Source organism: Xiphophorus maculatus, chromosome 12 (assembly GCF_002775205.1).
Source record: "Xiphophorus maculatus strain JP 163 A chromosome 12, X_maculatus-5.0-male, whole genome shotgun sequence".
Classification (NCBI taxonomy): domain Eukaryota; kingdom Metazoa; phylum Chordata; class Actinopteri; order Cyprinodontiformes; family Poeciliidae; genus Xiphophorus; species Xiphophorus maculatus.
Genome location: NC_036454.1, coordinates 19,150,565 through 19,164,681, shown reverse-complemented (window position 1 = coordinate 19,164,681; position 14,117 = coordinate 19,150,565). Strand labels below are relative to the sequence as shown.

The 14,117-nt window shown below is 40.4% G+C and overlaps 1 protein-coding gene across 1 annotated transcript; it reads right to left on the bottom strand.

Annotated features, from left to right (window-relative positions):
* Window positions 1–946: 946 nt before the first annotated feature.
* Window positions 947–10,160, bottom strand: cdk7 (cyclin dependent kinase 7). Its single transcript, XM_005803996.3, has 12 exons — window positions 10,040–10,160; window positions 9,797–9,856; window positions 9,682–9,715; window positions 9,535–9,602; window positions 9,362–9,430; window positions 7,748–7,858; window positions 7,550–7,668; window positions 6,517–6,616; window positions 2,992–3,078; window positions 2,763–2,912; window positions 1,837–1,975; window positions 947–1,302 (listed from the first exon to the last, which is right to left on the bottom strand). The coding sequence occupies exons 1-12, from the start codon at window positions 10,103–10,105 to the stop codon at window positions 1,274–1,276; spliced, it is 1,032 nt and encodes a 343-aa protein (XP_005804053.1). The 5' UTR covers window positions 10,106–10,160; the 3' UTR covers window positions 947–1,273.
* Window positions 10,161–14,117: the final 3,957 nt, after the last annotated feature.

Below are 14,117 nucleotides of genomic sequence, written 5' to 3'. Positions count from 1 at the left end.
GAGTTTAAAGTGAGAAATCTGAGATTAAAGTCAGAATTCTGAGATTAAAATCAGAATTCCGAGTTTAAAGTTAGAATTCTGAGATTAAATAATTCTTTCTTTTTCAGTGGCCCTAATCCTCTTCCGTACTTAATGGCTGGTACAGGACTTTCAAGGATATCTAAAACATGAATGAAGCTGGAGTAACACTCCAGGTATGATTTTGATGAGGGAATGACCTTATAATATGATGGAAAGCTCAAAAAAGGTGATCTTACATAACACCTCACAGTTTGAGAAACATAAAGAGAAAAATTAAAACTTTAAATTTCTTTCCTTAGGTCTGCTTGGATTGTGGCACATCAGGGTGTCTCGCCTGAGTCATGTTGCAGCTGCCACAAGTCGCCAGCTTGTGAAGCCTCCCTGACATGGCCAACACTGATAAAGCTGCCAACGTAGCTCCATGTGTTGCTATTTGCCAAAAGCTGTCATATGACTCATTCCCACACACTTCAGTGTTTGCTGCCATAAAAAGCCAACGCTTTATTTTGACTATATGAAGACATTCATCACTGGGAAGACTCTTTCTGCAACACACGAATCCCTCTGCTCAGATAATCAGTTGATGATGCTATGTTGAAACTTTGTGAATTTAGGCAGCTGTTGTCTGAAATTAAACCGAAAATGTGCAAATAAAAAATGCTACTAAAGAGAAATCTTGCTTTATGTCTTATGTGATGTTACAGTGGGGATGTATATGGAGCTAATTTTAATAAAGCAGATTAAAGCTGGACTAAATGATTCACAAATTAACAATACCAACAATAACATTTTCTAAAAGGAGTTTGATTTTTACAAAAAACTGCCAAGAAGCTTTAAAATATCCCATATATCATTAACATGGTACACATTCAGAAATAATACTAACAGTTTCACGTGGAGATAACAGAATGCAAGATGTCAGATATGCATTCACACCTTTTATTGGCAATACATAAAAAAATAAAACATTCATGACATGAATAAGACTCGTGTTTCCTTTAGTAACAAATAGAAATATTCTAATGGGCTTCCACAGCTGAATTATCCGTGAAAACACGTCTTGAGTTCAGCAGCGCACATCTGGAGCTAACCGCAGGCCACGATCCTCGTATAAATACTACAAAGTCCTAAAGCCAGTCTCATCTGAGCCAGACTCGACTGAATCTGGATTTTTATTTGTTTCCAGAGGAGATTCCTGTTGCATCCTGGGAAAAATCGGTGGATTTCGTCTGATTTACCAGGTTCCATGTGGTCAGAAAATGAGCTTCTTCTTCATAACAGCTGAAAAAAAACAAACATTGTCATGTTACGAACAACATATCCACATAATGTTTCTACATATAGAAAACACCACACTGTATCATTAGTCTTACAACAATCTCTCTGTAATATAGGCTCCAGAAGACAGCGTGAAGTCAAACCCGGATATTTTCCAAACCAGAGGAGGAGCTGCAAGATGCTTTGAACCTCCCAGAAACACCAACACTCTGCTCTGGTAACATAAACCTTCCCACTAAACTTTATGTGCATGTTCAACTTCAGAATATTCTGCATTTCTAACTGAGGCTGTAATTACAGCCAACACCCACTGAATTGCTAGTTTCAGTGTCAGGGTCCATTAAATTTATACCAGTGTGTGGGCCGTGAGAAGTGCAAGGGTTTATTAGGTCTTAGGGTCTGACTGGGCTGTCCAAACAAATTTAAAGCTCTTTTTAAAAAAAGGAAACGCAAGTAAATTGTTAGATTTTTAGCAAATGAACCTAAACCCAGCTTGTGGGTGTAAAAACGCAAATACTGGACTACATTAGTTATTACTTGTATCCAAGCCGTCTATTTTCCTCTTTAGTCCAACAGTTTCCTTCTCCCTCAAAGCCTCTACTGAGCTGTTGGGTCGGGGAAGCTGGGCACCAGGAGTGGGACCAGGGCGATTACTGAAGTACCTCATCTTTAGAGCCTGGAGAAGAAGAGGAAAGCACCGTCAACTCTCTGGAGAAAGACAGCAACACACACACAATTTAGAAAATAAATGAATAGCTCTGTCTAAGTGGGGATGTATGAACTACTAGTAGGTGCTAAAGGATTTTCAGTCTGAAAAACCTGGCAGCCACTGGTGGCAGATGAGCCAAGCCAACTCTTAGATTAGGAGCCACAGTAAAACAAATCCAGTCTGAAAGTGTTAAAGCAGTCTGCATGAACTATATAGTCTACACAAAATGTTTCTTGTAAAGTTGTTCTGCCAACAAACTAAACAGCTATAGGAAACAGAGCTCTGCTGGACTTCTGGGAGGAGTTTAGACATGCCAAGGAGTTTAGAAAAAGGACGGAGCTCAATGCTTAATCTTTATTAATATTCTAACTGAAGAGTTACAATATTGTTCATCTGAGCCAGGCTGAAGATTCCCAGATTTCCAGACCTCTCCTGAAAACATGAGGTGGGAAACTGCATGAATTAATAAACTGATAATTGAGTGAAAACCTGCCATAAGGAGGATTATTTTTGTTTGAGTTTTACTATTAACAATCACATTAGTAGTTAGCTTTATTCTAGAAAATGGACAGAGAAAAACAAGAAAAGCATTTTATTTTAAAAGCAATTTCCTTACATGCGAGAGGGGAAAGACTTGAGAAAAAAAAAATATGTTAAAACTTGTACAGCTTTTCTTTTTATAAAGACTATCCTCCCCCCACCCCCAAGTTTGCAAGTGAGAAGAGTTAATTTGCTTGAGTATTTTTTTCTTTACCTGTGTGGCCGTTGTTCTTGTTGATGGGTTAAAGGTGAAGAGGCCTTGCAGGAGCTCGAGTAAATCGTCTCCAGCCGCACTAAATATATGCTCCAGGGGGGTGCCAGGAAATATCTTGAAGGAGACATAATCTGGTAGGCTCGTCATCCCCTGCAGGGACATCCGACAAACAAATGTTGGAGCTCTCACACTTCAAATAAAAGAAAAATGTAAAAGAACGGATACGGACAGGCCACGTCTCTTCTGTGGGAGTCCCAAGAGCTTCAAAGATTTTAGTCAGCTGGTCAAGATCTGAGTCTCCAGCGAGAAACGGTATCTGCAGCAGAGAAGATAATCAGAAGTGGGATTTTAAAAACAATTAAAGCTGCAAGCAGCCTCGGGCGGCCCTCGCAGCAAGCGCCGCTCCGGCCTATTGGCCACCGCGGGGGTTCCGGCCACCGCAGAAGCTCTCGCGCGTTTTCCAGAGTCGCAGCCCGCTCCCCACCGCAGAAGCTCTGCCGCAGTTTCCAGCATCGCCGCCCGCTAGCCGCCGCAGAAGCTGTCGCGCATTTTCCCCGCCCGTCCACCGGGCGACAGGCGTGAATGCGTTCGGCGGCGCTCCCCGACGACTGTCAAAAAATCTGGTGCAGATCGGTCGATGCGTCGAGGAGATACGGCCGATGTATTACCTTAGGGGGCGCAGTGGAGTCAAATTACATCTCAAACCCGTCGGGCTCTTTAGAGGTGAACAAAGATCATACATATCCAGTTTGGCGCCAATCGGATGATCCATGTGTGAATTAGAGCCAAACGTATGTATATGGCGAGTACGGTGGCCGACAGGTGCAAATGCGCAGCAAAAGAGAAAACATGCAAACAAAAAAGAAGACACCCCCGAATGAAATGCAGCAAACAAAAAGAGAGACGCAAACACCCCCGAATGAAATGCAGCAAACAAAAAGAGAGACGCAAACACCCCCGAATGAAATGCAGCAAACAAAAAGTGTTGAAAACGGAAGTGCTCCAGACCACTAGGGGGAGTCAAAGAAAATAGTATTCATTTCTATGGGACCAGATGCAAGATTCAGAGCATGAAATTTGAAAGAAAGTAAAGGTATCTCTCTGAATCTTGCATCTGGAAAGTGTGATTATTGTGAGAAGTCTGAAACAATAGAGCATGTTATTTTAGAGTGTTGTAAGTATGAAGAAGAGAGAAGATGCATGCTGAGAGAGTGTGTAGGTATTAAAGAAAGGTTTAATTTAATAGAATTTTTGAGGAGAGATTTCGGGAGTAGACATATTCAAATAATTATTTGGTATCTTAAAAAAACAAAGCTATTTCATAGGATATGAGTAGAGCAAGTTGGGTGTGAATGTGTAAAGAATATCAAAGAGGGGTATATAAAGTTATAAGCAAGTTGGATAATATAAGCAGGTGTGTATGTGTGGGGGTATGTTTAATCAGGAGTTAATGGAGGGAAAAGGTAGAAAGTGAAAGTTTATAGACCATCTCGAACCACACTCCATACTGGTAAGTGGCGGTAATGCTACTGTAAGTTTGTTGCCAACCGCCAATAAATACCAAGAAGAAGAAGAAGAAGAATCTTGCATCTGGTCCCATAGAAATGAATACTATTTTCTTTGACTCCCCCTAGTGGTCTGGAGCACTTCCGTTTTCAACACTTTTTGTTTGCTGCATTTCATTCGGGGGTGTTTGCGTCTCTCTTTTTGTTTGCTGCATTTCATTCGGGGGTGTCTTCTTTTTTGTTTGCATGTTTTCTCTTTTGCTGCGCATTTGCACCTGTCGGCCACCGTAGGCGAGGGACTGATATTCGCCATTTGGCCACGCCCACACGGTTCAGCCAGCAGCGAGCATTGACAGAGTTTATCATCCGAATCATCTTGATTAGGTCAAGAGAGCCATAAACAGAGCTTTCCAAGGAAAAAAAAGACACTTCCTGTTCCGAGGGGGCGGGGCTTAGATGACGTCATAATATGATGACATAGCATTGTCAGGCATCACACCAGGATGAGTCAGGCCAAGTTTGGTGCAGCTCGGTCAAAACATGTGGAATCTAGAAGCAAACGTATGGCATCGGCGTTACAGGTCACTTCGCCACGCCGCCACACCCAGCTGCTTCATCGCAGCCGGTCAAGGCTTGGATCCACAACACACCAACATGTCTTCTGTCTCTGGACACAGTTTCATGTTGATTAGGTCAAAGGGCTAAGATAGCGACCGTTCACAGTAAAACATGACACTTCCTGTTCTCAGGGGGCGTTGCCTACGAAAAAAAAAAAATTCACCACAGGGTATTGTAGGACACCCGATGACGATCAATAACTGAACGTTTGGTCCCTCTATGTGTTTTTATATAGGAAATATAAGAGTTTCGTGTTTCATGGCAAGTAGGTGAACTTTGACCCCTGGTAACCCCCCTTCAGCAAGCTCATACAGTCACCAATTTGATAACTTTAAATCAGACATGCCTTATGATCAGACTGACCGAGTTTGAAGCCGATCAATCGAAATCCCTAGGAGGAGTTCGATCAAATGCAAAGGCTGTAAACGTCAAAATCGAGGTCCACAATGGACCTTCAATACAAAATGGCCGACTTCCTGTTGGGTTTCGACCATGGCTCTAAGAGACTTTTTTGTACGTCCTGACAAGATACACATGTGTACCAAGTTTCGTAATTCTAGGTTAAAGCATGGCCTGGGGCTGTTCATTTAAAATACTCTAGGGGTCGCTATAGAGAAATTAGGCCACGCCCACCAAATTTTGTTATGAATTCCTGTCGGTGGGTGGATAAGGATCCATCCTAGTGAGTTTGGAGCAGCTGGGCCCGAAATTGTGGAATTCAGAGCCAAACGTATGGCAACGGCGTTACAGGTCACTTCGCCACGCCGCCACGCCCACCTGCTATGTCAAAGCCGGTCGGTGTTGGAATCCACAACACCCCAACATGTCTTCTGTCTCTGGACACAGTTTCATGTTGATTAAGTCAAAGGGCTAAGATAGCGACCGTTCACAGTAAAACATGACACTTCCTGTTCTCAGGGGGCGTGGCCTAAGTGATGTCATCATTTCACCACAGGGTATTTTAGGACACCCGATGACGATCAATCACTGAAAGTTTGATCCCTCTATGTGTTTTTGTATAGGAAATATAAGAGTTTCGTGTTTCATGGCGAGTAGGTGAACTTTGACCCCTGCTAACCCCCCTTCAACATGCTCCAAAACTCACCAATTTGATAACTTTAAATCAAACATGCCTTATGATAAGACTGACCGAGTTTGAAGCCGATCAATCGAAATCCCTAGGAGGAGTTTGATCAAATACGAAGGCTGTAAACAGCAAAATCGAGGTAAAAAATGGACGTTCAATACAAAATGGCCGACTTCCTGTGATACTTGGCTTATAACATTAAATGTAAGTTCCGAGTCTTTTGGTGAGCTCTACAAGTGTACCAAATTTCATGTCTCTACGATGAAGTACGTTCATACCATTGTGTCAACAGAAAATTGCTAGTTGCCGCCGTTGAGCAATTTTTTTTGCGATTTTTGCGACAACCTTAAAATTCAAAATTTTTAAATTTTCTAGTCGCCACCGCCAAGTTTGGTGAGTTTTTGAATATGATAAAGCCCCCAAAAAGGCACACGAAGAGGTGGGAAGAATCGTAATAATAAACAGTACAGATACAATAGGCCTTCGCAGCGCTTTGCTGCTCGGGCCTAATAATTAAAAATTAAGTGAAGGGAGGATTCTCTACCCGAAGCAGTAACTCAGCCAGTATGCATCCCACAGCCCACATGTCTACGCCCACACCGTACATCCTGGCACCAAACAGGAGCTCAGGAGAACGGTACCACCTGGGGAAGAGAAAAGGAAAGGATAAAATAAGATTACATTTCATAACTATCACGTTTGGGTTGAATTAATGAGAAAAGCAAAGTATTCCCAGAAGTCAGACTTGAAATTTGTCACGTCACTTGAGGAAAATAGTAAATCTGCCTAGACAAGACCAAAACCACAACTCAAACTGGACACACCACCCCTATGGTGAAACATGGAGGCAGCAGCATCATGCTGGGGAAATAATTTGTTCAACAGGGAAGCTGATAAGAGCTGATGAGACTAGATATGGCATCCAGGATGCAAAAGGACTTGAAACAAGACAGAGGTTCACCTTTGAGCAGGACAACAACCCTAAATATTCAGTCAGAGTCACAACTGAATGATTCGGGTGGAAGTACATTCATGACCTAGTCAAAGTCTAGACCCAAATCCAACTGAAAATCTGTGATAAGACTTTAAATTCATGAATGCCCTCCATCCACTTTTGAAACAGTTTCAGTCTTTATATGTGCAGAGCTGACAGAGTCAGGAGTCACAGCTGTACCTGCATTGACTCAAAGAGAGCTAAATATATAAACACATAACGTCATCCAGATAGTTTTTCGTAAAAGGTTTAGAAAACCACATTTTCTTTTACGATGAGAGTTAGTACCCAGCTCTACTTTGTGTTGGTCTTTCACTAAAATATATATATTTGGGATTCTAACACAACAAATTGACAAAGTGGGTATTAATACTATATATCCAATAAAAACCACAATGCAATCATTGTAATTTTCTCCTTTCTGGGCGTTTATCCAAAATATCAAGGTCAGCTGAAATTCCTGTAATCTGAAGACATTTTTAAGTTGATAAAATACATGATCTTTTCTGAGGAAAAAAAACAATAGATCCCTGAAATGTGTGACTTTTAGTTGTTCTTTGTGTATTAGCACAACATCTCTGACCTGGTAACAACTTGATGTGTGTAGACTCTGTTGGGGCTGCCAAAAGCTTTGGCCAAACCAAAATCAGCCAACTTCAACACTCCACTCCCGTCTAACAGCAGATTATTGGGCTTCAGATCCTGGAGATGAAAACAAAAAGCAGTAAATACTAACAGGATCAAACATGTGCTTTTGATAAGGCTGTTTCTGGTTTCTTACTCTGTGCAGGACCCAGTGTTGGTGCATGTACTCCAACCCTTGTAACGTCATGAGGATATAGGCTTTAATGTGGGCTGGAGTTAAGACAAGGCTGGTGTCTTTGATGATGACCTGAAAAACAAACAGCAAAACAATGACCCATAAGTCAAAAGCAGAGCTGAATCTGGATGAATGATCACCGAAAAAGACAGATAAAAACAAAGTACAACCCGAAGGAAATAAGTTTGAGGACAAAAAACAGAACGGTTCTAGTTTGCCTTTACATCAACCTAACCCTCCACAGGTATATCTGTTCTCAGAGCGATTGTTATTCTACCCAGTCATATAATCTTATCAGTAATTAAAAATAACAGTGAGGATATATGCTGTTGAAACAGTCCATTAGCTTTAGTGAAAAACATGGAGCATCGTACTTCAGCCTCCCCTCTCCTCACCGTCTTCTGCCCACCAGCTGCTAATGGCATGAATTTATTTCCAGAGCCAAGACCAGAGAGTGATATTGATTTTCTTTCAAACAGTGCGTCCCTCACTTAAAGTCTAAATGCATTAGTGATCACCGCCCATCTGGAGCCTTGGTACAAAAAAAAAAAAAAGGTTAATGGAGGACTGAAAACACAAAAGCCAAGGTGTATTCATGCCTGTGGTTTTTATCATCACACTTATGTTTTAATTGCTACAATTAAATGTGATCTAATCTTATAATCAATGTTTCCATCTTTTTTCAATAACAAGGAAACAGACATAAAAGCTCTTTGGTGTTTTTTCCACGATTATCAGAGAGAAAGAGTAAAATAGAACTTGAAGTTCTTTTACAAACTTTAACACAGACGTGATTTCACTGCAACATCTGGCCTCAATTCAAAATTTCTTCACCACAAGACTCACAGCCAGTCATCGCAAACGCTTGATTGCAGTTGTTACTGCTAAGGCTGGACTAACCAGCTATTAAGTTTATGGATAATGACTTTTTTTCACAAGCAGACATGTTGGTTTGAATTATTTTCCTTCACAAAAAAAACTCTGTTTTGTGTGTGTTACATCTCAAAACTGTTTCGTATCTTGGTGTTTCCACCCTGGTGTTTTTCTAGTTAGGTGGAGTGTAGGGTACCCCCCACCTCATCCAGAGCACTGTTGGTCAGCTGGCTGAAAGAGGCCTGCTTACACTTTGTCCTTGGTTATGAGGAAGATAGACTGAGACTGTTCAGAAATCCTTCAGGGACAAAATCCGGTACAGTCCAGGTGTGAATCTCAGGGAGTGACAACCATCATTCTTATTAAGATCATTCTGTTTTGAAACTACATTTTATAAACTACAATCAACATCTCGGTTAACTCTACTCTACTCTGTTTTAAATTAAGGCAAATATATGATGGTATACTGTCCAATACTTTGCAATAAATGTGGAAAACAGAAAGAAATTCCTTCCACCTTGATGCATTTTGTGTTGAAACAACTAGAAATGTACTTAAACATTCAATGTAGATTAGCAGAAATATTGAACATAATCCTCTTGCTAAGAACAATAAATTAAAGCAATTTCTCTAAATATCTTCAATTAATTTAAAAGGATCAAATTAGTTCCACAAAATAATTAAAAAAGAGACAAGTCTCACCTCCAGGTCTGTTTCCATGAAGTCAAACACCAAGCTTATATTTGATTTGTGTCCAAATGCATCCAACAGCTACAGGATAATAAATTAAAGACAAAAAAAAAAAAACATTTACCAAGCACACCTCAAATGTTTGACACATCTACTCTGACTTAAAAACAAAATGTTTTTTGTACCCCGATGATGTTTGGATGATGCAGCTCCTGGAGTAATTTGATCTCCCTGAGAGCAGTCCGGTTTATACCTGCAAAAACAAACCTGCAGTGAAAAAGCCTGCAGGATGAGGTCAGTGTTGAAGAAGATTGCTGGAGCCCACAACTCACCATCTTTGGCCTCAGTTCTGTGTCCGACCTTAATCTGAGAGAAGAATGAAAACATGCCTGCTGTTATTAAGCTGAAGTTACTGTAAAAGTTTAACAGTACAGGGTGTGATGGTACCTTTTTAATTGCAACTATCGTGTCAGTCACTTTGTCTCTGGCTTTATATACTGTGGCGAACTGCAGAGCGGAAACAGAGAACAGGATATGCTCATAATTTTTGCCTGAAGACAGCAGCAGGGCTTTGTTGACATTAGCAACCAGCTAAGGCTAGTTATGCTCCTTTTTAACCCAATAAAGCAACATGAAAAGCAACAAACCTGTGAGATAATGCCTGAACTAATACATTGTTCGTCTTCCTACCTGACCCTCGCCGAGGAAGTCCAGCTTCTCGTATCGTTTTGCTCTAGTTTTCACATCAAGCGCCATGACAGCTAACAGTCTCGCCGCTTCATCAACACACACTTCCTGTCCTATTAAAGGTCCGCCGCTGTTTTCTTCTACTACCGGGTTAACGCAGGCTGTTTAAAAGTGTCAACTGCGCCACCTCCTGCTTATATTTGTCATGCAATCAGTGAGAACTTGATGTCAAGTAACTTTAGTTTTCTGAAAGCTGTTATTGAAAAAAAAAAAAAACAGTTCTCAAAGCCAGAATAAAACTCAACATCTTTTGGAAAATAAAGTATTTTTTTCAGAAAATATTGTGTTTTATGAAAATATATTTTCACCATGCTGAACATGTTCATGTATGTAACCTTTGTTGCAGTGACTTTCTGCACATACTCCACCTAAAAGACATGACACTTTCACTTCCTTCACAACTATTATAGGTCAGGTGAACTGAGAATGTCAGGGGAAAACAAATCTTAACTTTAATATTATTTTTAATTGTATATTCAATATACTTACATTGTATGTTAATTTGCTTGTGGTATTTCTTCTCCAAAGCAACATCATTTGAAAGACTCTGTACTGTTTATATATCTCTTGGGTTGTGGTTCCTCAGTTCTGCTTTACTTGAAATGAGTCCATCTGTGACAAATGCAATTAACTAAATACGATTTAGAATGGGGCACTCTGGTCTATATAAAGTCTCACAGAACATTTCAGAAACCATCTAAAGAAGTACCAGACCAACCAACCAAACTGGGTTCTCATGTAAGAAGCAATAACCCATTAAGGCAAGGGTCCATATTCTCTTGTGGCAACCAAAGTAAAAAGAAAAGAAAAATTTATTTGTGTTGACTTTTGAGCGGCATCTTAACTTTTCTTAATTTGTTTTGTTTTATTATGTTTGATGCTGTGATTACTTACTCTGTCCAAATTACATTCATTAGATTACACAGTTTTATCTCAGATTTTTTGCTTGAGTTTTTGTAGTTTACCTTTTGTGAGTTATGACAGTTTCTGGATCAAAGTCATGTTTGAAGTCAGGCTAAAACTGAAAACGGTTTCATTTGAGTGTACTTAATGATGCACCTTAGATCTTTTGGAAGCAAAGATGTGATGTTTTTCCCATTTTCTTCTCCGCATGCCCTGATTATCAAGGCCTCTAGTGCTGCTTGTTTAGTTTTGGACACACAGTCCTGCCAGTGCAGAACATGGCTAATTACTATTACTGTAATTTTATCAGAAATTTCTTGTCATTACAGTCACTGTTGTTATCCTCCCCATCCGCTTTCTTTCACAATGTGGAAGTCTCCCATGCTGTTTTTCTTTGACTTGCCCTCATCCACTATTTTCTGGACGACCTGTTCGTGTTCAAGAGTTTGAGTGGTGGTGGGTTTTTGCAGCATCACTCTAACAAGTGTGTTTTGTGATACAGAATGATTTCAAAGTTTTGCAAAAATGAATTCAGGCACTTTATGTGTTAGACTGCAGTTCAAAGTCTACCCTTTCCTTCCAAAGGACAGAAGAAAAGGTCAATCTTCCCACCAACGTCCCTTTCCCTGCTGAGGAGTAGCATGCCCATTGCATGTTTCACAGAGGGGGTGATGCATTCAAGGTGTGACATAGAGTTAGTTTTCCACAGCGCTACACAGAGTTTTACATACTGGCTAAAAATTTTAGTGTGATACTTGGCCGATGTTCCTCTGTGTTGAAAAAGATTATGGGAGGTATCTTCAGATAAACAGTGGCTGAATCAGGTGCTGCAGTGCTGAAGGGCAACCAGTTTGCAAAACCAGAAACGTTTGGAGGTCATGGGTCAGTTTTTATTTTTATTGCACAAACCTGATGGAGACCAACATTTTGACACCTTTTGTGTCTTCACACTCAGAGTCATAAGTGAACAAGACAAGTAATTGCAGACAACTTGTGTACAAAAGTCACTAAAAGTAGAGCAAAGTAATTTTACAAACCTATTGGTCAAACAGAATGAGGGCAGAGTTCACCAATGTGATTTACTTAATGTTGTTTGCCAAACAAATTTTCTACAATACCTAAAGAGCATAATTTAACACTGTTAACATAAGAGCATACATGAAAGATAAAATAACAAACATTAATCAGTACAATCATATGAAATAAATTAGAAAAATAGTTGCCTACAACATATTAGAGGAAACATGACCGATCCAGTTCTTCATGACCACCAAGGGGTTTCACTGTGTTAATGTGTGCCTTTCTTAGAAGTAACAGCTTAATTATTTTCTCTTTTCTAGAGTTGAAGGAGTTTTCTTTTCAAAAGCTTCAAGGATGTCGCAGAGCTATGCTTGACCAGTACATGTGCATATATGCACATTAAACATGGACTATACCATTGCCTGGCACCATTGCCTGGCACCATATATGGTGGTCTTAGACTCTGATATGAGTCTTTAGATCTTTTTGTAGGTCCAGCATAAACCAAAGCTCTGAGATTTGCTCCTTTTGCAACGCCTCTGCCTCCTGCACTTAGGCACCCAGCCCCCTTTGACCTTACATGAGACAGGATTAGAAAATGGAACGATGAATGACATGGTAAATCGATGTTTGTGAAACATATAAGGAAATTTCATGAAACTTGAAACTGTAGGTCTGTTCATACAAAGCAATTTAAATGTCAATTAAAATGTTTTTCTGTTCAGTTCTCAATCATTTTACTAGTATAATGGAATCGTGTTGCTGATAGTTTTCCTTTTTCCTGTCATTTCTTTCCTTTCACCAGTTTTGACAATGGTCCCCCAGGACTCCGTTCTGTCAGTTAGGAAGTTTTTGTGATCCATGCACTACTGAGCACATCTCTACATCCCATCCCCATTCACAGTAAAATACCACCACATCCCACAGGATTAGGCATGCCTCCTCTCCTTTGACCCTACTTGTCTCCTGCCTCACACACTCACACAAACACCCCCTGCACGCTCACACTTTCTAAACACTCACCACTGACTTTCATTTCAATGTTAAGTTTGACAAGGGGAGTGTGAAGGATCAGCATGCCTAATGCACCCCTCTTCCCTCCACCCCGCTTCAGATGTATGCATGTTCTGGGTCTGACAGCTCACAGATGTGACTGACAGTATGTGCCCATGCAACCGAGAAGAGGAGAGAAGACAGGAAGAAATAAAAAAAGGGAGAGAAGCAGCGCTACAGTCTTTTCTGCCACCAAATCATCAACCTTCAGAAACACAGAGACTGAACTAAAGTGTAATGTTGCTGTTCTGCGGTGGCTGTAACTCAGATCCTTTTAGATTTAAGGTAAATGTGACACATTGATTTCCTCTGTTTGTTAATTGACATGAGGCTGTTGTTGTCTAATAATCTGAGAAGTGTGGCATGTATTTGTGTTCATCTCTCTTTACTCAGATACCCCTGAGGGCTGGATAGCAAATGCACAACTGAACAGGAATTGTGAAAACCATGATCAAACTTAGAAACATTGCAGTAGTTGGTTACAAGTAATCAAATTAAGTTTATACAAATTAATTTATTAGGTTTATTAAGCTGTTAAGTGAAACAAAAGTAAACCAGTTAATTTTGACAACCTTTATTTAATTACTTGTGACCAATTAACACATCTTTTAAAAAAAATTTTATTTGCGGACTCTGTTCTCGTTTTCCGTCCACAATCCCACCCTGCTCAGTGTTGGTCATGTAAAATCCCACAGAAATCCTCACAAATGTGTGACCAAATCTGATAAAGTTCAAAGGGCATTCGAACTGTTCCAAAGTACCTAATACTTCAGGACACTTGTCAGTCTCACTTCTTCTGGTCTTATGAGCAGATGGTGGCGCTGTCGAGCTGAGGTGTGCTATGTGTACTCCCCCATGTACGACAGGGCAGGAGGAGAGTGAAACCACAACGCTGTTTATCAAACTCATAGGAAGTGGTTGTTGTTGAGCGAGGACGTGTCGCACCACCACATCCTGCCGCTGGGGAGCTGCTTTAGATGGGACAGTGTTCACACAATGTACAGTAAACAACAAATGCAGGCCAGATGTCTTTTTTTTCATAGTG

What these genes read in the sequence shown, in the direction of transcription:
- cdk7 (XM_005803996.3), bottom strand. Translation starts at nt 10,105, where the DNA reads ATGGCGCTTGATGTGAAAACTAGAGCAAAACGATACGAGAAGCTGGAC. An exon ending in ACACATCAAGTTGTTACCAG is followed by an intron (nt 6,617 to 7,549) that starts GTCAGAGATGTT and finishes TCTCTTCCCCAG; the next exon opens with GTGGTACCGTTCTCCTGAGC. An exon ending in AATAGACGGCTTGGATACAA is followed by an intron (nt 1,303 to 1,836) that starts GTAATAACTAAT and finishes GTTTTTTTTCAG; the next exon opens with CTGTTATGAAGAAGAAGCTC.